The sequence below is a fragment of the Misgurnus anguillicaudatus genome, chromosome 8 (assembly GCF_027580225.2).
Source record: "Misgurnus anguillicaudatus chromosome 8, ASM2758022v2, whole genome shotgun sequence".
In the NCBI taxonomy this organism is placed as follows: domain Eukaryota; kingdom Metazoa; phylum Chordata; class Actinopteri; order Cypriniformes; family Cobitidae; genus Misgurnus; species Misgurnus anguillicaudatus.
Window position 1 is genome coordinate 18112941 of NC_073344.2, and position 25607 is coordinate 18138547.

General features: G+C 35.3%; 5 protein-coding genes across 9 annotated transcripts; 3 read left to right on the forward strand and 2 right to left on the reverse strand.

Moving 5' to 3' along the window:
- Positions 1-530: 530 nt before the first annotated feature.
- Positions 531-20046, reverse strand: LOC129449935 (uncharacterized). Of its 4 annotated transcripts, XR_012370758.1 has the most exons (10): positions 19909-20046; positions 11242-11273; positions 10966-11063; positions 10814-10876; positions 10575-10654; positions 10357-10487; positions 10174-10240; positions 9992-10091; positions 6732-6795; positions 531-2137 (listed from the first exon to the last, which is right to left on the reverse strand). XR_012370758.1 is itself a non-coding variant. In XM_073870412.1 (9 exons), the coding sequence occupies exons 3-8, from the start codon at positions 11037-11039 to the stop codon at positions 10033-10035; spliced, it is 474 nt and encodes a 157-aa protein (XP_073726513.1). In that variant the 5' UTR covers positions 11040-11063; positions 11242-11273; positions 19909-20046; the 3' UTR covers positions 531-2137; positions 9992-10032. The 4 variants fall into 4 exon arrangements, 2 of the variants coding, with proteins under 2 accessions (XP_073726513.1, XP_073726512.1); XR_012370759.1 differs by having other exon boundaries at positions 10966-11273; XM_073870412.1 differs by lacking the exon at positions 6732-6795.
- h6pd (hexose-6-phosphate dehydrogenase (glucose 1-dehydrogenase)) lies at positions 1544-6963 on the forward strand. The gene is made up of 4 exons (XM_055212256.2): positions 1544-2185; positions 2991-3108; positions 3216-3485; positions 5000-6963. The coding sequence occupies exons 1-4, from the start codon at positions 1544-1546 to the stop codon at positions 6334-6336; spliced, it is 2367 nt and encodes a 788-aa protein (XP_055068231.1). The 3' UTR covers positions 6337-6963.
- On the forward strand, positions 13326-15908 carry rbp7b (retinol binding protein 7b, cellular). The gene is made up of 4 exons (XM_055212262.2): positions 13326-13586; positions 13808-13986; positions 14084-14185; positions 15552-15908. Exons 1-4 carry the CDS (start codon positions 13514-13516, stop codon positions 15603-15605), a joined length of 408 nt encoding a protein of 135 aa, XP_055068237.2. The 5' UTR covers positions 13326-13513; the 3' UTR covers positions 15606-15908.
- cenps (centromere protein S) lies at positions 16773-19519 on the forward strand. Its single transcript, XM_055212265.2, has 5 exons — positions 16773-16986; positions 17089-17212; positions 17307-17340; positions 17446-17512; positions 19128-19519. Exons 1-5 carry the CDS (start codon positions 16960-16962, stop codon positions 19260-19262), a joined length of 387 nt encoding a protein of 128 aa, XP_055068240.1. The 5' UTR covers positions 16773-16959; the 3' UTR covers positions 19263-19519.
- On the reverse strand, positions 19387-24946 carry tardbpb (TAR DNA binding protein b). 2 transcript variants are annotated; one of them, XR_012370757.1, is made up of 5 exons: positions 24232-24946; positions 23480-23658; positions 22951-23091; positions 20789-22047; positions 19387-20057 (listed from the first exon to the last, which is right to left on the reverse strand). XR_012370757.1 is itself a non-coding variant. In XM_073870410.1 (5 exons), the coding sequence occupies exons 2-5, from the start codon at positions 24470-24472 to the stop codon at positions 21382-21384; spliced, it is 1227 nt and encodes a 408-aa protein (XP_073726511.1). In that variant the 5' UTR covers positions 24473-24487; positions 24670-24946; the 3' UTR covers positions 20138-21381. The 2 variants fall into 2 exon arrangements, 1 of the variants encoding a protein (XP_073726511.1); XM_073870410.1 differs by lacking the exon at positions 19387-20057 and having other exon boundaries at positions 20138-22047; positions 24232-24487; positions 24670-24946.
- Between the last annotated feature and the right edge of the window lie 661 nt (positions 24947-25607).

The following is a 25607-nucleotide window of genomic DNA, read 5'->3' on the forward strand; positions in this document are numbered from 1 at the left end:
TGATTTATGAAAATAAACACCACAGACTTTAATCATATTTTAATCTGTGCTGCTTGGGAACTGCGCTCTGTTGCAGCCACAGTTGATTCTGAGGAACTACTTTGGCGGAAGAGTAATATTTGTACTAATATAATTACAACTTATTTGTGTTTTATTTGATGAAAACCTGCTATGCATATAAAGTAACTGTTTTATAAAAGCAATAAGCCCCGCGAAGCAGCGGTGCCACCGTGCATTTCACAACAGCTAAGGGTGTCTAACAATGCCCCTTAGCTGCTATAAAATGCACTGGCAACCCACTGCTTCCCGGGGCCTACCGCTTTATTTGAGCTGGCTCAATTAAAAAACATCTTGCACTGACGTATCTTAACATATCAGTGCCGTTGTTCCGTCTCAAAATGCACATCAGTTATGCTTTTTTCTAAGGTATGTTTGTAAAAACCAAAAACTACTCAAATGTCCTAAAATAACTAAGCCCTAGTCCTGAATTAATCTTAACCCTGTCCGTGAAACTGCCCTATAATCATGTATTTTTACTGGTAATAGCTGAAATAGGCATTTAAACTCGATTCATCTGCATTCTTCAACAAACATTACTACCAAAATCTTTCCCTTATGAGATCAAAGGATTACAGTAAGGTTTTTAAGATTTCTGTAATTTCTCTTTCAAGCAGGGTTGTGTAACCTTCACTGTCCTTTTTACCGTAAATGTGGTGTTTGTTTTGGGTCTGTTGGCATAACCTTGATTTTGAGAGTAAACGGTATAGTTCAGGTAGGCCAGTAGCGTATGTCGTCTTGGGCATATCATCCACACAATAGATAACTGAATCTTAAATGTCCCATAATAAAACTGACATTACATGATGAACATATGTTCAATGGACTACACTTATCCAGGATCTAACTTTTCAGACAAGGATGTTAATAAACCGTTAAACATTTGAAGCACCATGACTTGCGAACATGACTCATTTTAACTGAACATAACGGTTTGTGTTTGTACTGAGAAATCGCTCGCTGATGTCCCAATACTGAAAAATGTTAAACCGCCAACTTAACCTGTCATATTTCATTTAGACTGTGTTGTTAATTTATTTGTGTTTTACTGATTTATTGCATTTACTTTTTATAACTTAAAATATTACCCAAGGAGTGTAAGTGATCAAAATTTTTGCTCCTTTGAATCATTTTCATCCAGATGTGCAATTATTTTTATGATGCGTATATTTAAGTCTCATCTTAGTCTGTTGACAGCAGTATCATGTGCTTTTGTGAAGATTGTAATCATCAGACAAATATTTGCATAAGGTTAACATTTTACAGGTTCCTGCATGTGTAGCCTTTGGTGAAATATATAAGCAGTCATAAACAACCAATTAATCAAGCTACTAGTTTATGTAGTTTTAGAGGTTTGGACTTTTTTTACTTTTTGAGTACTCAAATCCATGCTTTGAAACATTTAATATATTCATAAAAAATCATTGACAGCTCATTAATAACTCATTCATCTTATTTTTTTCAAGGGAGGCTGCTTGGCATTACAATGCTGAGAATGAGATGGGAACTGCTGCTATTGGCCATCATATACTGGCAAAGAGGTCACACAGATATTAGCGAGTCTAAGCAAGGTCATGTGTCTGTGGTCATCGTGGGTGGAACGGGCGATCTGGCGAGGAAGTACCTGTGGCAAGGCTTCTTCCAGCTTTATGCAGACCAGGTGGGCAAAGGACACACCTTCTCATTTTACGCCGGTGCCCTTTCGCCCGATGACAAGGGCACGCCAATGCTGTTTGGGATCTTGAAGGAGCTGGCTTGCCCTCCGGAGCTTTCCGCAGAGCGCTGTGCGTTGGTCAAAGAGCAGTTTCTCCATCTCTCTCAGTATCGCCAGCTGAAGACCCTTGAAGACTATGAGAAGCTCAACCAGCACATCAAACAGCAGATGGAGCAGGAGGGAATGGTGGAAGCAGGCAGGCTCTTCTACCTGTCCGTCCCAGCGTTCACGTACGCGGACATTGCAGAAAAGATTAACAGCACCTGTCGTCCCGCGGCTGACGTGTGGCTGAGGGTGGTACTGGAGAAGCCATTTGGGCATGACTTTAATAGCGCCCAGTTCCTCGCCAAACAACTGTCGGGCAGCCTAAAAGAAGAGGAGATGTACAGGATTGATCACTATTTAGGGAAACAGGTAATTATTAAACATACTTTAAAGGGACACTCCACTTTTTTTTGAAAATAGGCTAATTTTCCAGCTTTCCTAGAGTTAAATATTTGATTTTTAACGTTTTGGAATCCATTCAGCCGATCTCCGGGTCTGGCGGTACCACGTTTAGCGCACAATCCATTAAATCTGATTAGACCATTAGCATTGCGCTAAAAATAACCAAAGAGTTTCGATATTTTTTTTCGAAAATTAAAAGATGCAATTTTCTAGACATATATGGCTAGGAACTATACTCTTATTCTGGCGTAATAATCAAGGACTTTGCTGCCGTAACATGGCTGCAGCAGGCGCAATGATATTATCCAACAATCAATTGAATCTGATTAGACCATTAGCATCGCGCTAAAATAACCGGGGAGTTTCGATGTTTTTCCTAGTTTAAACTTGACTTTTCTGTAGTTACATCGTGTACTAAGACCGATGGAAAATTAAAAATTTTGGTTTTCTAGACACATATGGCTAGGAACTATACTCTTATTCTGGCTTAATAATCAAGGACTTTGCTGCCGTAACATGACTGCAGCAGGTGCAATGATATTATGCAGCAGCCGTTTTATGACATTTAATGAAATAGACACGTTTATCATAAATTTTGTGTAATCAAACCTAATTGTATTATTAATGTTTTGCTTAATTTCAATTTTTGTTTGATGTCATGAATTTTTTGAAGGGACCGCAAAGAGATGCACCCTGAAAATTTTGAGTTTCTGAAATTCTGAATTTATTTTAAAAAATTTAAATTTTAAATGCAATGTTTTGTATCCGAAAGGTTGTCTCTAAAGTGTTGTCATTTAGAAAAGAGAATAAGAAACTTCTGGACCCTATCTGGAACAAGCACCATATTGAGAGAATAGAAATTGTATTAAAGGAAACCCTGGATGCCAAAGGTACTGCAAGTTTATTTCAACGAAATATATATATTTTTTGTAATTTTTACTAATGGTGATATATAAGCTGCACCCTCCCTGAATGGTATAACTATATATATTCACAGGCCGAATTCAGTTTTATGACCAGTACGGTGTCATCAGAGATGTTCTTCAGAACCACCTCACAGAAGTCATGACCCTGATGTTAATGAACCTTCCTGCAAACCTGTCCAACAGTGAGGAGATACTTCAAAACAAGCTTCGTTTCCTGGCTTCACTTCAGGAAGTGGATAAAAGCAATGCCGTTGTAGGCCAATATCAAGCATACAACGGAGAAGTTCAGGAGGAGCTCAATAAAACAAAGGATTATGTCAGCCTGACCCCCACATTCGCTGGTGAGCCAAAAAAGCTTTCATTTTTAGCCGAATCGTTCAATATGTTTAGGTTTGGTATACTGTTGAAAATATATTTAAAGGGGACATAGTGTGAAAATGTTTAAGTGCTATAATTGGGTCCCCAGTGCTTCTATCAACTTAGAAAACGTGAAAAAACTACCAAGTAACTTATTTTTGGTAAACCATTCTCTGCAAGCATGTGAAAAAATAGGTCATTGAAATTTGTCTCCCCTTGTGATGTCAAAAGGGGATCTTATTATAATAATTCTGCCCCTTAATCTGCACTACTCAACTATCGCACTGCCATTTAGTGCAGAGAGAGAGAGAAAATAATAGTGATGCACCGATGTATCGGCCGATTTTTGATGAATTTGAAACCATCGGCATATCGGCAAAAGCACGAGAAAGGCCGATACCGATTGTTTATTAATTAACTGCATAAAGAAATCCATTATATGTAAAAAATGTGTTAATGTTGTTAATAAAATAAATGCTGAATAGCAAAAACCACCTTTGAAGGTTGTCATGCTGTCTGATTATATTTGTTTTAGTTTAATTTGTGCCTCTCTTATTATGTTGGTCAGTTGAATGTTAATTAGATCCAATCCATGTTCAGTAAAAATAATTAGATGCAGAAATAAACTAGCTAATAGACCAACTGTATAGTATTGTATACAAGTGTTTAATATCGGTATCGGCCAGAAGTTGTCTGTTTAAATCGGTACGGCCCAAAAAAAATCCTATCGGTGCATCCCTAGAAAATAATTAACAGCACAATTGAGTTTCAGTTTCGACAAACCACCATCATGGTGATCAGTGTTTGCATTTCATCAGCTCATTTACATTTTAAAATGACACACCCAAAAACGGCACATATTTTCTCACACCTACAAAGTGGCAATTTTAACATGTTATAATAGATTGTCTATATGGTATTTTAAGCTAAAACTACATATATGTACTCTGGGGACACCAAAGATTTATTTTACATCATAAAAAGTCTTTAAGAAACATTTCACCCAAAATATAAAATTTCTGCCATCATTTACTCGCTCGTGTCACTCTCTCTTATTACAAAAGTAGTCCTTATGACTCCAGTGCTGGGCAAAGATTATTAATCACGATTTATCGCATAAAAATAGGGATTTTTTTGCATAATATATGTGTGTACTGTGTATAATTATTATATTTAACTACACACACACACATATATTAATTAAAAAAATATTTATATATAAAAACATTTATGTACATATCATATAGAATATATAAAAATATAAATAAATATATATTCACGTGTTTGTATTTATATATACATAATTATTACACACAACACCCACTCATATATTATGGCACTTTTATTTTGTATGCGATTAATCTTTGCCCAGTACTAGTTTTTAAACAGTAAAATCTAAAAATCACATTGAAATATTTCCCTTCTGTGTTGCCTTCCAATTTTTTTTTTGAAATATTACTTCAATTCATAGTTTTGCTGTCTGTAATTGTGTCCACAGGTGTTCTGATTCATGTCAAGAATCCACAGTATGATGGCATCCCCATATTTATGACCTCGGGCAAGGCGCTCGATGAACGAGTCTCATATGCTCGCGTCACTTTCAAAAGCGACACGTTTTGCGTCCAGGATCTCGACAATATCCAGTGCAAAGCCAAACAGATCGTATTTTATCTTGGTCATGGAAACCTTCAGTACCCTGCGATTCTTGTGAGCAAAAATCTGTTCAAACCCAACCTAGCGGGCAGCGATTGGAAAGAAGTCACAGAATACAAAGACGTGAATGTGCTGGGACTACCACTGAGTGATTATTACATCCAGTCGCCGGTTATGCCCAGGGATCCTTATTGCGAGCTGATCCCACAGATCCTCATTGGCCGTAAGGATAGTTTTATTAGTACCGAGGGACTCCTCGCTTCCTGGGCCTTCTGGACTCCACTTCTCGACAGCTTGGCTCGTGTCTTTCCACGTCTGTACCCTGGTGGGGGCGCCAACGGCAACCTGCTGAACCTTCAGGTGCGTGGCCACCACGTATCCTTCAGTCACGAGGCCGTGGTCAACATCATAAACGCGGGTGCCGAAGAAAACTTTCAGGTTATGCAAGGGAAGTTCCGGAGTTCGGATATGGTGTCCGCCTGGACGGAAGAGCTGGTGGAACGCTTGGCCTCCGATCTTCTGCTGGCCGCCGAGGAGGCTGTACGCGAAGACGGTCAGTTTCATTTGGCGTTATCAGGCGGCTCCAGCCCGGTGGCTTTACTCCGCACGCTCGCCCTAAACCTCTACACCTTTCCATGGCACAACACTCACATATGGCAGGTCGATGAACGTTGCGTCCCACACACGGGATCGGGCTCCAACTTCCGGTCCGTTCACGATCTTCTCCTTCAGCATATCCACATACCGTACTTTAATCTCCACCCCATGCCGGTGCAGTTAAACCAGCGGCTGTGCGTGGAGGAGGATGGTGGTCCCAAACTATACGAGCAGGAAATGAAGCAATTCATCAATGCCTCCAGTTTCCACTACGTCCTACTTGGTGTGGGCCACGACGGCCACACCGCCTCGCTGTTTGAAGACACCAAATTGGACGTTGATGACGAACGGTTGGTGATTCTTACGGAGAGCCCCGTTAAACCTCACCAGAGAATGAGCCTTACGTTTACAGCCATCAATAGGGCTCGAAGGGTTAGTGTTTTAATTATGGGAAAGGGTAAACATGAACTTCTCACTCAGCTCAGCCGAATTAAAGGTGAATCAACCAAGTATCCCATAACCAAGGTACAGCCAAAGAATGGTACACTTGTATGGTATATAGACTACGATGCACTGTTAGGATAAGTCAATATGGACCAATAAAGCCACCAGCCAAGCCTCTACAGGTCAGATTGAATGTTGTATTAAGAATGATAGCATTATAACACTGAAGTTTCCAGTTAAAATGTGATTATGGAGGAGTGCATTGAGTTATTTTAGTGATGTGACTGCAGGCCCTTAATTTTATTGTGTTTATGGAATTATGAATGATTATGAATTATAAATGTAAAACTCAGGAATATCTTAATGAAAGTGTTAAAGGGAACTTTAAAGTATGTTGCTTTTCACAACATCACACCATTCATAATATAAAAACAATAATGATACACAAATTTATTCCACATGCACTTCAATACATAATGTGACCAAATTGTGATTAGCATGTATGTTTTTTATTTTTAAAGAAAAATGTTACTTACTAGACAGCTGCATATTTCAATGTTGCTCAGCCAAGTTAAATTTGAGATGTGGGACCATCTTGGCCTACGAGGGAACAATGGTTACTTCTTTCCCCTCTTCATTGACATTTATTGTATTAATCTAAGGAAGGAACCTTAACAATTCATGTCCACAAATCCAATGTTTGTACATTTCTTAATGGATTGGTTTCAAGTTGTTGTTGTCAATCTTGATAAAACCATTTTAAAACAACCTTGTTGAATGAGAGTTGCATTTGTGTCAAAGCGTTTATAATACCTCAAAAAAATTATGATGTGTAAACAATCATTGCTAAGTTGGTTTCATATCTAAACATTCCTCCCGAAGTCTATATTTTCCACACTATCTCACGAGAATTCGTACATATTTTATAAGTTGGCTAATTCGTATCAATACGACCACATTCGTAAGTTTTGGTATGATTTGACCCCTGTGACGTTGTGGTGTTAGGTTTCGTTGTAGTTTTTCGTACAAGTTTGCATGATTAACTTCATATGAATTGATACGAATAACCCAATATGTACGATTTCTCGTGAGATCAGGCTGATATTTTTTATAAAAGGCTGTTTACAAATTCAGAAGCATGTGTTGCTATCATTTTCTTTGGTTTATGGACAGTATGATTGACAACATTGATAACAACAAACTACATTACATTCCTTAAAAAAATAAAATATTTGTGTATTTAAATATAATTTCTGATTAGTTTCATACTAGGTTTTACAATGCCTTGTTTTTATTATGGTTAAAATTAATTAAAAAAAGAAAATGTTAAACCAGTTGTGGTGCCACAAGTCTGTGAGTTGCCCGCCAAAGCACATTATATTAATTGGGCTCAATTTTAATATTTATTTATTACATATTTTTTATATTAGCTTGGCTTCATTTAAGTATGTTAACATTTTAAACAATGATAAAATATGTTAACAAGTAAAACAAAATTTTTTATATTAATTACATGTTTTTATTAGATTGGCTTCTTTTATGTTCAAATTTTTAACAATGATAAAACATGTCAACAAGTAAAACAAAAATGTTTATTTATTACATATTTTTATATTAGCTTGGCTTCTTTTATGTACGTTAACATTTTAAACAATTATCAAATATGTCAACAAGTAAAACAAACATTTTAATAGTTATTTATTAGATATTTTTTATATAAGCTTGGCTTCTTTTATGTTAACATTTTAAACAATGATAAGATATGTCAACAATTTTGTTTTTTAATTGTACTATTTATTAATTACATATTTTTACATTAGCTTGGCTTCTTTTATGTACGTTAACATTTTAAACAATGATAAAATATGTCAACAAGTAAAACAAAATTTTTAATATTTATTTATTAGATATTTTTTATATAAGCTTGGCTTCTTTTATGTACGTTAACATTTAAAACAATGATAAAATATGTCAACAATTTTTGTTTTTTATGTGTAATATTTATTTATTACATTTTATGCATGTTAACATTTTAAACAATGATAAAATATGTCGACAATTAAAACAAAATGTTAAATATTTATTTTTTGCATATTTTTTATATAAGCTTGGCTTCTTTTATGTTAAAATTTGTAACAATGATAAAACATGTCAACAAGTAAAACTAAATTTTTTATATTTATTAATTACATATTTTTTATATTAGCTAGGCTTCTTTTATGTACGTTAACATTTTAAATTATAAAATATATCAACAAGTAAAACAAAAAAATATATATATTTATTAATTCATATTTTTTTATATTAGCTTGGCTTTTTATGTATGTTAACATTTTAAACTGATGAAATATGTCAAAAAGTCAAACAAAATGTTTAAAATTTATTTATTACATATTTTTATATTAGCTTGGCTTCTTTTATGTTAACATTTTTAACAATTATAAAACATGTCAACAAGTAAAACAAAAATTTTAACATTTATTAATTACATATTTTTTATATAAGCTTGGCTTCTTTTATGTACGTTAACATTTTAAACAATGATAAAATATGTCAACAAGTAAAACAAAATTTTAAATATTTATTTATTAGATATTTTTTATATTAGCTTGGCTTCTTTTATGTTAACATTTAAAACAATGATAAAATATGTCAACAATTTTTGTTTTTTACTTGTAATATTTATTAATTACATTTTATGCATGTTAACATTTTAAACACTGATAAAATATGTCAACAATTAAAACAAAATGTTCAATATTTATTTTTTAGATATTTTTTATATAAGCTTGGCTTCTTTTATGTTAAAATTTTTAACAATGATAAAATATGTCAACAAGTAAAAACTAAATTTTTTATATTTATTAATTACATATTTTTTATATTAGCTTGGCTTCTTTTATGTACGTTAACATTTTAAATTATAAAATATGTCAACAAGTAAAACTAAATTTTTTATATTTATTAATTACATATTTTTTATATTATGTTAAAATTTCAAACAATGATAAAACATGTCAACAAGTAAAACTATTTTTTATATATTTATTTATTAATTTTTTTTTATATTAGCTTGGGTTCTTTTATGTACGTTTTAAATAGGCTATATCAAAAAGTAGTCCTCCAGATTGTGGTATTCCTTGCTTTCAAAAAGGTTAAAGCTTAGTTTTAATTCATTTTTGTAAGCTTTAATTCACCTTGAGCTACGTCTGGCTATTCAATCTAAAAGCAGTCATGATATTTAACATCTGTGTTGTATACAAAAATGTGCATCTTGTTGTGGTTTCATGAGAGTGTAATGCAATTTATTTTGAAATCTTTAGTTTTTATGCCATTCGTTCCAGTGTACCGTGGAAGGAACACTGAATTTTTTGACAGAAAACTTACAACAACTCAAAAACAAAAAGCTAAACATCCCACATATCTTTGAAAAGCTGCGATTCTTGTGATTCAAATGCTCTTAACCCTTTTAAGATACAATCAACACAGTAGGTATACAATTAGTGTCCTTTTTTAGGCTTATTAGTCTTTTCAGGAATGCTAAGGGTTATTAAAGGAAAGTTCTTCATGAATACAAGCCAGGCACGCAAAAGGAATAAATACAGCACAAATAATACACCACGTTCATTATATTTTCTATTGCATGTTGGCAATTCAACATAAGTAAACACCATTCTGGCTGCATATTACAAGTATGCTAGTATTAGTAAACGGGTGTATAGCTGAACGGACTCCATTTTAACTTGTGTCTAACCACTGTGTGTAACACATGAAACCATTTAAATAATAAATGCACCTGTATTCAGTGTCAGCAGAAGGCCATACAGAGAATAGGACTCATATTTCACCCCATAGGGAATGGATCAGGAAAAGACTTCCTCTGACCATGAAGAAAACTGAACAGACAAACATTAAGAACAATGGTTATATTTTAAATATGTGAACTGAAACAGACCAAAACCCAAAAAGTCACTTTACCTGTTGAGAGTATGCAAGCCCAAGAGACTACCAATGAAAATATATACAACTCTGGGGTGGTGTTTGCCTGTGAAAGATAAAAATTTGATTTATATAAGATTAGACATTGTTTGAAATTAAAACAAGTACTTTTATTACTTAACAGAAATAAAATGTATTATGAATATTTTAGTTTGCACTTACACACTGAGGTGCAGTCAGGGTAAGCATGGCCGTACAGAGACCGCAGGTAAATGACAACAAACCAAATAAGTGATACGCCACCCTGAAAATCTTGGGAACCGGATCTGTGAGTGTGAGGACTACAGCCAAACCTTAAGTCAGACAAAAATAAAGGGTTACAAAATAAAGATCCCAAATTATTTATTGATTAAAACGAATAATAACTAATCAAAGAGTACCTGTTGCTATAAAGGAGAACACAATGAAGACTATTAAGTTGTTTAACAGCGGCTTTTCACAATAGCGAGAAGACTTTGGCCTGTGAATACATTATTACATTTACCTTTAGCATATCCCAGGTAAAAACAGATACACATCTTTGTTTTTATTAATTCTAGATATGTCAAAGGTTTGGATAACAATACAAGGCCTCACACACTTCATCTGATAAATGTTGCATGAACACGATTGCACTTGCCTGCACAAGACGTACAACTGTGGAGCGAGGAAAAGCACCACGAAGATGAAAAGAACGATCTGACTGCCAAAGAGACACAATGTCAAGTCTGTTAACACATTTATATCTATACAATTTGCCAACAGACAGATGCAGATGTTTTATTGTCTTACAATTTCAGCCTTTGGTCTCTTGGAAGCCACCTGCTGGTCTGAAAAGCTGCATGAACCAAGAATTGGTGAAACATCTTCCTGCTGTCATCCCAGGTGTACTAAGACCACCCAATGTTACACAAAATTAAGATGTATACTAACAAAAAAGTAATACATACAAACTGAAAATGATTGAACAATCTTGACTGTGGTGATGAATATACAGTAAAGCACAGAAGTAATGCCAGGTTTGTTAAGATATTTACATATGGCAAGAGCACACTAACAAGTACTTACCAGAAGATCTCATGCAGCCAGCAGGTGAAAAGCTGAGTAAAAGATCATTCATTAGTTTGGTTTATGTGAAATAGCGCCACCCAGTGGTTATACACACGGTTAAGCATTGTGGGTGCTCAAGTTTTAGCTGGAGAAAATTAAATTTTCATGCAAGGAGCTTGACTTAAAGGTGCACTGTGTAACTTTATTAAAGGATTACAACTTAAATTACAAATATGCAATATAATATACATAACTATATTACCTTAATACAATAAACTGTGTTGTTTTTATTATCCTAGAATGAGCAGTTTTTATCTACATACATCGGTGGTCCCCATGGAAGTCACAATTTCGTGCAGATATGTTTTCCTTAATGGATAAACTGTCCTATAGAGCATATTTTACTTCAAGGCCCCCTAGTTGCCCACAACAATATTTGAAGGCCCCCCACTCAATTTTTTCCACAGAAAATTAAATAGAACTTGGAATGACTAGACAGATGTATATTCACTACTAAAATGGCCAAAAAAAAAAAAAAATCTTGTTTTTTTGTTGTTGCTTGTTTTAGCTTATTTTAACTCTTTCCCCGCTATTGATGAGTTATCTCGTCAATTAAGAGAAAGCATTTGCATAAAAAACGTGTACCTGATTAATTTTTATGTTAATCTGTAATACAGCGATTATCCACTTTATAGGTGACTTACCCAATTTATGAAAAAACTAAAGCTAAAATTTTATTGTGTTGTGAATCTGATCTCATAAAAAAAATTCCTTCACAAAAATGCAATTATTTCAGCTTTTTGCTAAAAAAAAATATTTTTAAAGAAAAATACCCATATTTAAGAGTTTATAAGATAAATCCTATAGATAGGATTTTTTCCCGGTTTTGTTTGTTTGTTTATTGTGTTTGAAAGCAGAGGGTTTGTTCCTTTATCTGTTATATTTATATGTTTATATATTTTTAGAAGAAAATTATCCTGGAAGGCATTTTGTGAAACTTTTGTGAAAATCACAAAAAATGCTGGCAGGCAACTTTAAATTTTTTTTATTATTGTAATCATCTCTACACACTGGACCTTTAATTCAGTGGTTCTCAAACTTTTTCCGCGTGCGGCCCCCCTTGTGAACGGTGCATTCTTTTGCGGCCCCCCCAAAGAAAATTTATGACAAAAACTGACAAAATTTAACATTTTAATTAAGCAAAACACATTAAATTATACAAAGTAGTGCTGTTGGTTAGTAGCCTTATTTTTTTAGGTTTAATTACACAGATTTCATGATAAATTAATGTATTTTATAAAATGTCCTAAAACTGGGGCCCCCTGGCACCATCTCCCGGCCCCCAGTTTGAGAACCACTGCTTTAATTGACTTTAAAACAGAACACATAATAGTAGCGTGGTTCTCAAACTTTTTCACCGTGCGCCCCCTCTTGTATATGGTGCCCTACTTCGCCCCCCCCCCACAAAAAAATGTATGACAATAAAGTTCTATAACTTAACATTTTAATTAAACAAAACATACAATTATACAAAGTAGTGCTGTTGGTTAGTGGCCTGTTTTTTTTTTCAAGTTTAATTGCACAGAATTTTTATATATTTTATAAAATGTCATAAAACTAGGGCCCCCCAGGCACAATCTCGCGGCCCCCAGTTTGAGAACCAGTGCTTTAGCACAATTAAATGTTTTAGGGTTCGATTACTTTTCACACTGACTTTTTAAAAATTGTCAAATTAACAACTCTACATTCGCAGAAGAGTTTTTTTTGTTGTTGGGGAAATTGGTGTCTAAAAATCAAAGCAAGAAATCTCTAAGCATCTTATTTTTGAAGAATATAATGTGACAACATACCAACTATGCCTCACTCTGCTGTTTCGCAGTAGTTCCTAAAAAGCTATTGTAACATTGCTAATTTCCCCTGAAATGTAACAAATTTTTTATTATGCGTGATCTCTTACTGTTAAACGCTTGCCAAACTAAGACTTGCAACATGTGTCTTTAGAATTGCATTGTTCTCGTCTGGTTCCCATGAGACACGTAAGCAATAAGTGTGCATCAGTGCTGTTCCCTTCCCGGAGAACAGCCCCTCTGAACCATTTGCTAAAATAGCTTTGTGTTCTAGGGAATCACCTCTGACCCATATTACTACACAACAAAGCAACTGAAATACGACACATCACATCTGTTACTCTCATTTCCACACATGTACAGTTAAACTCCAGCTTCTTGGTTCAATCAGAAGCTTAAACCGTGTGAAAGTGACACATCACGCTTCGGGATAAACCTCAAGTATGCCTGCAAACTACAGTGGAACCTGGGACATGGTGGACAGTGAGAACTTGGAAGGTTACATGGTGGCCCTTGGTGAGTATAGTTGCATTTTTTGTGTCTTTGTTCATTTTTATTTTTTGTAAATCTTGATTTTACCTCATATATATATATATATACTATTATTAAATAAATAATAATAATAATTACATTTTATGTCTTTAAATTTGGTATTATGTTAATAATAAAGTTTTTTGCATAAATGTAAAAATTGTTTTGGGTGCACTTTTTCATTCACCTGAGTCTATGTAATACAGGAATTGATTTTGCCACACGAAAAATAGCGGGCATGCTCAAGCCCCAGAAAATTATTGAGCAAGACGGAGACTCCTTCACCATTAAAACTTTAACAACTTTCCGAAACTACTCCTGCTCATTCAAAATCGGTGAAGAGTTTGAGGAAGTCACCAAAGGCCTGGACAATAGAAAATGTCAGGTACATATACAAACAATCACACAACATGGCAGTGAAATATATGGACAGATAGGAGCAGAGATTGTTTTTGTGCCAGATTGTTTTTTGTTTTTTACAGACGACAGTCAACTGGGATAACGACAAACTTGTGTGTGTGCAAAAAGGTGAAAAAAAGAAACGAGGATGGACACATTGGATAGACGGAGATAATCTTTACCTTGTAAGTAAAAAATGGGCGGGTCATTCTATGAAAATGGTGGCTTTCCTGTCCCGGCCCAAACCACCAGGAAAAACACTTAAAATTGTCAGATAATGACACAAAATATATGTTTTTTGTTTTGATTGAAGTGTTTTATTATTAATAAAACATATGTAAGACAGTTATATTGCAAACCATTTTTTATATATATTTTAGAACACGGTCAGTACCATGAAATTGGCTTGTCCCTCGGGTTAGTAGTCGTGGTTTAGTGACATATTTTGAGTTAAAAAATATATTATTCTCCCCCTTTAAATGTCTAAATACAAAGGGAAGTAGTACAGTTATTTAGTGGACTACTTAAAAAACTAAAATATCAACTAAATATTATAAATAATTTACAGGAAATAGTCCCTCAATTTCATGTCACTGGTGTTACAATTTATAAAAACCACCACTTTGAAAAAAATCAACATCCTTGCCAACTTCTTCCTGGGTAAAAAGTTCATTGTAGGTGTGGATTTTTTGAAACGGACATGGTGAGTGTGCACTCTCTCCTCTCCTCATCTTTTAGCAATTTGATAAATAATTTGATAATTTCATGTGAGGAATTAACATGTGTCACTGGTGTTCTACAGTTTATAGGAAAGGACATTTTATTAATATAATTTTTCAAATTGCATGATTAAGTGATTTATTTACAATTTAAGAAGTGTGGTTGGAGCTTCTGAGGCCGCAATCTTAGGTATGCCGTTGTGTCTGCAGATTTGTCACTGGTGTTATCGTCACTGGTGTTACTGTTGCTGCTTTCATAAGTAAGCATTTTAAGGATATCATCATTCAATTTTGATCACTCAACATTAATTATTTCTAATGTTACAACAAAAAAACACAATGGTAGAAATAGAAAAAGGTCACACAATAGAACTTTATGCCTGTTTAAAGTAAATTATTACTAATCAAGACAATTTCTTAATATTACATTCACTTTTTCTGTCCTTGATTATGTATGCAAATTAAATAGTCAAAATACATTCTGGGAAGCCTGAATTGTTATCTAAAATATATATAACATATATAACAATAACATATATGTTATAATATATATAATATATAATATAACATCAGTGACAAAAAAGCAGCACAAGCATTTTTTAATGTAATGTAGTAAAAATATAAAAATACATTAAGCTGTCATTTAAGTTGATTTATAATGTTAAGAGGTTAACTATTATCTGACTATAAGTTTTGGTAAAAAAAAAGAATTACATTTTTAAAAAGTTGTCTGTTCAAAAAGCCACCATTTTCATAGAATGACCCGGGCCTAATGATAATCTTCAAATGATCAGATCAAATGCTTAACCTATCTTCACTTTTTATCTTTAAGGAGATGAAATGTAAAGACCAGACCTGCAAACAAACATACAAAAGAACTGCTTGATACATAACTATTCTGATGAATAATCTTGAATAGCCAATAATGAGCGGTCTTAGTGATGATGTAACACATGAACCATTTTTCATTTTTATTAAAATGTAATAAAAGCACCATTTAAGCATTTCTCTTACACTAGATTTCTACATGGCAACATTCCTAAAAACATTTTAGGTTTGCCTATTAGTTTTCAGAAATGTTGGGACTGACGGATTGCTTCTTACTAATAAAGTTTATTAATAAAGCACCTTTTTGAAATATGTTTCTCTCTCTCTCTCTCTCTCTCTCTCTCTCTCTCTCTCTCTCTCTCTCTATGGTATGTGTCTACTGAAATAAACATTTTAAAGAAAATTGTACCTTTTGACTACAACATATTGAATCATTACAGTGGAACCTGTCATTAAATTAAAGGGATAGTTCACCTTAAAATGAAAATTCTGTCATCATTTACTCATCCTCATGTTGCTCTAAATCTGTATGAATTTCTTTTTTCTGATGAACACAAAATAAGATATTTTGAGAAATGATAGCAAACACACAGGAGACAGTGAACATTGACTTCCATAGTAGGAAAAAATATTTTGGAAGTATTTTGATAAATGATGAAAAAGCACACAGTTGACAGTACCCATTAAATTCCATCATATTTTTTAATTCCTACTATAAAAGTCAATGACAATATGCTGTGTGTTTACCATAATTTCCCAAAACATATTTTCTGTGTTCATCAGAAAAAACAAACTCACACAGGTCCAAAACAACATGAGGATGAGCAAATGATGACACAACCCTCATCCCAAGATGAACCATCCCTCCAATATAGAAATGAAAAAATATATGAATGAAAGATAACACACTGAAAACAAACCATTGTTTAGACAATTTCACAATAGTAAATTGTAGAAAAAAGGTCTTTAGCAAGTCACATGTTTAATGTTCTTACACTGAGAACAGTTACACTTCTTTTTTTTGTAAAAAATATCATTATATTGTATTAATATTAATTTTAATCTTCAGAATTTAGTTAATGCAACTTGATATAACCAACAAACTATCAGTATCAGCAGTTATTAGCATGAATGACACCTGGCTTTTGTGTACACTTACTCAAGAGTTAAATCAAGAGTTAAAACAGTTATAAGCAGTTATAATATGATGACAAAAAGGAGTAAATATATAACCACAGAAGACTCATTTGGTAAAAATAATGTGCTTCAAAAAGTAAAATCACTCCAGACCAGGAGGGTGCGCTGATGCAAAACGACAGAAAACTGACGTCACCACTACAACGTGAAGAAAACACATTTCGCGGATTTTTCAACTTCGAAAGAGAAATAAAGTTGCTTATTTATCTCTGAAGATGGAGGAGGATGATGCACAAAAGCAGGTTGTAACATTGTTAACAAATGACTAACTAATGCGTAATGTCTACATGATACAACTCACCGTTTTGCCATTCTTTCACTGACACTGTTTTATACTCTTTTAGAGACTTAAAGCTGCTGTTCATTACACCGTCGGCCGCCTCTGTCAACACATCGCCTCAGACTGCGAGAAACAAATCACTAAACAGACAATAGCTGCTATAGCCGAGACTGCATTCAGACAGTGCGGTAAGAATTAAAAGTCTTTCATGATCATGTAACTGATTTATATCCAAAATGATGAACTTACATGTAATAGTTTTGGCATGTTTCTTACCTATAGATATATTTGCCAAGGACCTAGAAGCTTTTGCCAGGTAAATGCTCACCTTTCTAATGTAAAACGAACAACAACTGTTTGCTTTTGCTTCTTTAAATGCGTATATTAACGTAATAATGTTTTATTTGTTTTTTTTTTGTAGGCATGCAAAACGAAACACTGTTACAGTGGATGATGTGAAGCTTACAGCTAGGAGAAGCACTGCATTGGTAGGACCACCTTAGAAATGTTATTTATAAATAATCAAATATATTTCAATATGTAAGGATATCTATAGTTAAAAAATAAAACCCCACCTTGGTGTGTTAATTTTCTTAAGTGTTAAATACTAGAGATGCACCGATATATTTTGTCAATCAAAAGAGAACAAGAAAATGCAAGAATTTAAGCTCTGTGTATACAAAATGTAAAGAAACATCACAAGTTTAATGTTCAACGTTTATGGTCATAATATGAATTATTAACATTCAGAAAATTTAATCTTCCGAATTCAGGTTAATATAACCATCGAACCATCAATATCGGCAGATATTAATCTGAAAAATCTGTGGAATAAGTGGTGCATCACTTTTAAATACTGTAGTATACTTTAGCATAAACTGCAGTAAAATTCCTATATTGAACCTTACCATAAATATTTACGTGTACCACATTATTTTACAATATAATATGACAAAGTGATCATACAGCTTATCTATTCACTATAGTTAATACAACAGAATACTATATTTAATAATCTATATGCATTTTCCTTAATGTTAGTACTTGTATTACAAAACCCAATAGTGGAATAAACATCAACAATTTTGAAACACATTTGTGACCGTGGACCACAAAACCAGACATAAGGGTACAGTTGAATAAATAAGCTTTCCATAGGAGTACGGTTAGGATAGGACAATATTTGGTCACAATACAACTATTTAATAATCTGTAAACTGAGGGTGCAAAATATTTTTTTTTGTTGAGAAAATTGCTTTCAAAGTTTTCCAAATGAAGTCCTTAGCAAGTGCATCCACTCACAAAAATAAGATTTTGATATATTTACTGTATGACTGAACTTAATAATATCATAATGATCGGCATAAATATTGACCCATACAACATATTGTGACGGCTATAACTACAAATGAAGAGCTTGGTTACAAAGAGATTCCAATTAATATCAATCAAACTACAGTTGGTTTGTTTTGATTTAAGCCTTCATAACTTAAAAAAATACAGCTAAGTGGCAAAATAAAACAATAAAAACATTATAACATAATAAACATTTTCAATTCAATTTTATTTATATAGCGCTTTTCACACTTGTTAATTGTTTCAAAGCAGCTTTACATTAATAGATGTAGGAAAAAGCATAGAAAAGCGAGCGTAGTAATAATGTAACATATACAGTAAAGTATTACGTTAAGCCAGCCAATGGTGGTGGACTCTCCAGGGGATGAAAAAACCCAGAGGAGAAAAACCCTCCTGGCTTGTCCATGGGGAAAACTCCTAGGAGGAGAAAAACCCCTGAGAGATATATGTATATATTTATATATATAAATATCAGAGTATGTGAACAAGTAAGCAGATTAAACTGGTTCCGCCGGTTCGGAGTTATCTCATTTTGGAACCAAACTCTTCAAATATACCCATGCAACTTCAACTGGTTTTGTGGTCCAGGGTCACATTTCACACCACCAAGACAAATAAACCGATGTGGTTGACTAAAGAGTAGTGGCCTGTACTGAAGTAATGTCTCACCATCTATGCATTTTATATAAATGGTTTAGATTAAGTTTTCACTGACTTGCTAAAACTGTACATCGATTATATCTTCAGTCAAACTACATCCAGCAAAAAAGTGAAGAACTGGCTTTAAACAACCAAGAACTAAAGGAGAAGAGGAAGAAGAATGCTGCAAAGAGGAAGAGTAAAGAGATGGGAGCTGAGGATGACAATGAGGTTGAAGATTAATGGACCAAAATATACTTGTGTTTACGAACTTCGTTAATGCATATGAGAACAAACCAACAGAAAGTTACTTAACATAAATCACAGTTCAATTTAAGCATTTCAAGAATTACTCAAAACAAGCGTGTCCGTTTGTGTGTTTTATTGAAGAATCCTGAAAACATTTATGTTCTTTAGGAAACTATAAAAAGCTCTATAAGACAATGTAGATATTGTAAAAATACTTGAAATTGTTTCAATTAAAGAAAATTTGCATCTAATGTCATTATAATGAGCTACTTTCTTGGAGCCAGATTGAACCTAATTTAGATTGACCATACGTGCCATATTCCCTGGACACATCCTGGCTAGGATTTCGGGTGTGTACTCATTTGTGGTACTCGCATTTTAGTTAAAAACATAAAATTAAGGTTTATTTCTCTTAAGACATATAATCATTGTAGGTTTATTCTTACCTTGAAATGTAACAGTTGCTTTTTTATTAGAACCTGACATATGCGGTCAACCAATGCGACTTCCCGAAATCCTGGCCAGAACGTGTCCAGGAAAATGGCAATTATGGTCACCATAGCCTTACTGCATCATGTTCAGCAAGACTTAAGTGAAAAACAAGCATTAAAACGAAACATGGTTCCTCATTAGAATGCACCTATCATTCCTGCCACCTTCTACCGTGTCCATGGCTGTTACCAGAGATGCTATTGCTGTAATGGGGTACCACAACATCCTCCATCTTCTTCCATCCCCAAACGGACTTCCCGCCTGGGGTTCAGTGGCTGCCAGCCATATTCCAGGCCCCTAAATGTGTGAATTCAGTTAGTTTGAGGAATTTTGCTCTTAAATATCACGTGACAAACCAGTATGAGAAAACAAAGCAATCTATTCAAATTAGTTTTATTGAAGCACTCCCTTCATTTGACAAGTCATATAAAATGCTTTTGAAAACACTGAGCAACGTTATTTATAGAGGGAATACCACAGACATTCACAGCACTCAACATACAGGTCGCACTTACACCATCACTCATGTTTCCCCCCCTCAGCGTCCACTGAAGATGTCATCCACATTAAAGTTCACACTTACAGGTCAAGTTACAAGGAAATAAAGCACACACACCGTACGGCATTCAGATGGGATTATAGAAGCAAGACAAAAAGTATGCATCGTCACAACATTCAACAATATATGCACATCAGTCAGTATACTAAAGGAGAAAAGCAAAACATGGGACCTAGGAAGACAAAAAATCCTCGAGGTACATAAATGTCCATCATTTTGGGCTCAATTAACGGGATGCTGGGAAGATTCAGTAGCTAACACTCACACGCTCACCACCGCAGTCACAATTGGGCTCTTTCATCGCATTCGCAAGTCTCTTTCTCGTTCGTGCGCTCCACACTTTCGTTTCTCTCTCGCAGACTTCTCACTCTTCGCCATCACCAATCGCACTCAAGCGTTGTTTAAAAAAACGTCACTCTCTGCGCAGTTCTTGTCATAAAAAGTGGATTTTAAAAAAGTAGACACCCACCGTGTCATCGAGCCGTGCGATGAAAGCATACAGACATGGGGAGGAAGGTGAGAGATAATGACCTCAGCCACACTGTGCTGCCATAGAGGGCGCTCTTCCCAGGCAAACCCCACAGATGTCAACTGCAGAAGAGATTTTGATGAAGGCTTGTTTGAAAGCATTTCCATAAAACTGGACTGAAATAAAGCTCAAATAGTTTGCAGGTTTCAACCAGATTCTTTCAAATGCAAGTTTCTTTCTTTTATCTAACGTAAATTAACGATGATGCAAATCTCATGCATTTTATTACATTAAATATCACAGACTTAACAACATGCATTATATAAGAATCCAGTTGAAATGCTTCGGTTGCGTCAACCAAGACAATACAACATTTGGGGGAAAACATAACATCAAAGATGGTACACATTAATGTAACACCCAGATCTCACTACATTCAACTGCATTCGTTGTACAAAACAGTCAAAGTTTTTGTCCCCAGGCTCCTTTTATCACCCATCCCCACTCCCAAACACACGTGACGAGATAAGTCTCTCGGAGAAATACTTACCAAACACACTAAAAATACAAACTCATCGAAAACAAAACATAGCTTACATACCCCACCCCGACGACTTAGACTCCATACTAGTACCAAAGCTCGAGTTAAACCCACTACCACCAGTCCCCGAGTTGGACCCGGAGCCCCAACCGAGAGCGGCCGAGGTGCTGCCGTAGTTGCTGTTTCCGGAGCTGTACGTTTGGGGCTGGTCCCGAGTGGAGGCCGTGCCGCTCGTGTTGGCGCCGGACGTCCCCGACTGATTCTGCTGAGCTAACATTCCCATCATGCCCCAGCTGCTTTGCAGGGCGGCCTGGGCTGCTGCCATCATGGCCGGGTTGAGGTTGAAATTTCCGAAATTCCCCAAACTGCTGGAGCTACCCCCCATGGCACCACGGTTCCCTCCGAAACCCTGTCCCCCGAACCCGTTGCCGAAGCGTCCCGCCCGCTCCATCATCTGTCTAGTGTTGTTGTGTTTCGGCTCTGCGTTAGAGATGTGGACGCTGACTCCTTTGATGATCAGATCCTCTCCGCACAGCGCAGCGGCAACTTGGTCGTCCGCAAAGGTGACGAAGGCAAATGCCCTGAAGGGTTTGGGAATGAAGACGTCCGTGACCTCCCCGTACTGCATGAAGAACTGACGGAGCTCATCAGCACTCATGTCCTCTGTGCAACGGCCCACAAACACCTTCCTGCTTCTCATTGGTTCATCAAGACCTTGCTGTTAAGTGTCAGAGAAAGACTGTGAGGTTCATCCTTTCACAACTTAAGAACTTCACATTTTTACTTTATAAACTTTTAAGTTATGATTTATACCATCAAGTACAATTTTAGTGCACAGTTCAATAATGACTGTGGAATGCTAGTTGTATTAAGTGTTTTATACAGGGTTCCCACGGGTCCTTGAAAGTTTGTGAATCTGGGAAAAATTCAAAGTCCTGGGAAGTTTTTGAAAATAAACATACATGGGTACAGGTCATTGAATGTGCTTGAATCTATTTTATGCTAGATGTTTTCTGGGGAAAAAAAATCCATATTCCCTGTGTAGTGTAGGAAAATGTCATAAAAACACACGTGCTAAACTGTTCACTTTAAATGCTTATATCTTCTGTATGCGAATGTTGATTCATACCAAAATGCTTTTTTGCATATTTGTGTTTAACACATGAAAACGTCCCGGGTTACATATGTAACTGTTGTTTCCTGAGAAGGGAACGAGACGCTGCGTCTCCCTTGCCATACTTCCTGCGTCCCTGTAATGCCGTCTTTGGCAATATTTCAGATAGCCATATACTTCCTGGCTTTCAAGTCACCCTGTCTTTGTTGTTAAGCCTCGCCATTGGTTGAATTTGATATAAACATTCAGACGTACTTACCCCTGGAGGCGTCCCCAAAGTGTCACCGCAGTGACGCAGTGCGAGTTCCCTCGAAAGGAATGTATCTTAAAAGGTAACACGATGTAACCTTGTTCTCACTTGAAATTTGCCCCCACATTTAGTCCATGAATTTGAGGGTATTGGACCTGGAAAGTCCTTGAAAAGTCCTTGAATTTGAACTTAACTAAGATGTGGGAACCCTGTTTATATCTAATAAAAAAACAAACAAAAGCAATATATGCACTAACCTTGGAGTTTGGTAGTTTGCAGTCACACCACCTGCCATCAATCATGTGCCGCTGTGACATCACCTTCGTCTGACACTCCCACTCTGCAAACCTTACAAATCCAAATCCTTTCGAATTTCCAGTTTTTACATCCCGCTTGACCTGGTGACAAAAAAATCACGTTAGATACAACCTTCCCACAAATATGGATTTTAGGATGCTTATAAAAATCCAAACGTTTTTAACTCTTTCCCCACCATTGAGCAGTTATCTCGTCAATTAAGAAAAAACGCTTCCCTGCCAATGACGTTTTTACGGCATTACATATTTTTCGCTATGATCCACTAGGTGGTGCTCTTACCCAACTTACAAAACACTAAAGCATCCATGGATCCAACAACAGTAAAAACTCAGTGTATGTTTTGATTATTGGTTTCAATCTGATCGCTAAAACAAAAGTCCTTTACAAAAATGCAATTACCTCCGTTTTTTGCTCAAAATTTGTTTTTGTTTTTTAAGAAACCTAGACTGCTAGACACAGAAGGTTGACCTGCACCATGATGACGTCCCCAAATGTACTGAAGTAGTCCTTTAAATCTTGTTCTGAAGTTTTCCATGGCAAACCCAACACGATCAGATCCGAAGTTTTCTGGTCTCCTCTCTTGATCTTTGTTGCAGATGAAGCATCGATCTCTTCCATCTTCCTCTTATTATCTGGCAGAACGGTTTCTTGGATAGAAAAAAAGTTGACACATTCATAAAATGACAAAATGATGTGGCAGAGTCAACACTAAAGAATGTACCAAAAATGAATAAATGGTAAATATTAGCTCCTCTAACCTAAATTAAACAATAAAATATGTAGAAAAATACTAAGCAATAAATGCACACACGTCTTATAAAGTAGACTTTGTATCCTACATCACTGAAAAGTCTCAGTTAAGATTTTTATTCACGAAAAATAAAAGATTTCACCTTTAGATAGAAGTGACTGTATTGCAATCGCAATGCATTGTGGGATTTTTCTGCCAAATTCCCGTTCATACCAAGAAAGATGACTTTAACGATAACTGTGTAAGCGTAGCGTATGTAAAAACAGACTATGACGTTATGTTTACTTGTAAGCTGGCACACGTCACATACGCGAGCTCTTGAAACGGGTTCTTTATCGTTACCATTATACATACATGTGTTGTTGACTACCCTGTTTGCTAGTTTAGAAATTTTATAAACTTTATAGTTATCGCTTTCAGTACCACATTATGACAATAAGTTATGCTTATTGATGTTTACATGACCTACCTTTAGGATAATTTACCACATAGACCAGGTTTCCCCAGCCGTTCTCGGGAGCGTGCAGGATTCCGTCCACCAGCCGCACACCCCTCATGCATTGAGACACGGGGCTCCGGTATCGCAGGCCGCACGCGCCTGGAAACTGCGCGGCGACCGTGGACAGCAGTACCGTGCCGTCGTCCTCCGATGGGATCTCCATCGGCTCCTCGTTCTCCTCCTCCGCGACACGAATGTACATCTCGGCCATCTCTCTTCAATCGAGCTGCTCACGGAAACAAAACACCGTAACGTGAGCCGTCGACCGTGCGCACTATCGACTCCTGGCGAACGAGTATTGCTTAGCAACGGTTAAAGATCGCCTTACTTGATCATTTAATGACAGAAATAAAGCGCGGATTATAATTAACCTCTTTATATTGTTGAGAAAAAAGCTAATGGCATTACCAATAAAAGACTGCTCGGATCCAAATATTCCTTTGTTAACGCCACCAACAGCAGCGTTTCTCTTACTGAAAAAAAAATGTGGCTCACGGGAATGAATGAGCTCGTAAATAAAACTCTTTATATATAATTATTTCACTCTACCGTATCTGTTACGTAGTCTTTTATCAAAACAAAACAACGCGATTTCTGCTAGCGTAATTTAAACAAAATATTGTTTTTTACAACTCACGCAACACTGTTTTCGTATCAAGATGGCATTACCCAAGTCATGAAGGAAGTACGTCACACGAGGAAGAGCTCATTTTTTTCATATACGCAGGTGGAGTAATACAAAACTTGCATTCTAGTTATAGTATTGCTTACTTTATGTACCTATATAGCTTAATAACACAAACAGTCGTTTCTAAAAAATACAGTTGCCATAAATAAATTCCTCCTATCTGTATAATAAACGCTTTTTGTGAAAAAAGAAAAAACAGCATCCCCTGTGTGTTAGTGGGCTGTTCGCCTAGATATAGCGCCCCTAGTGTTAAATATGAGTACATACTTAATAGTTAATGTGGTTTATTTACAGTCTATGGTTACAGTACTAAAATAGGTTTGGTGTTTTAATATAAAAAGTCAATATTGAAGCAGTTAAAAATATTTGTAAAATTATCCGGGCTTAGTTTTCGTGTTTAATCAATATAAATTTCTGTCTCTGCCACGTTTATATAAAAATAACGTTCTTAATAGTTATTCAGTTTTTGTACATTATGTGTCATAAGTTAAATTAATATTTAACATTTTTATTTGATATTACCATACAGTCATTTAATAAAATATTTTAGAATAAATTCACAAAATCCTATTGCACTCCATATGAAAACAAATATTACATTTTCATTTTTAAAAAAATTAATAATTAACTGGTGTCTGAAAGGACACTTACAAAATAT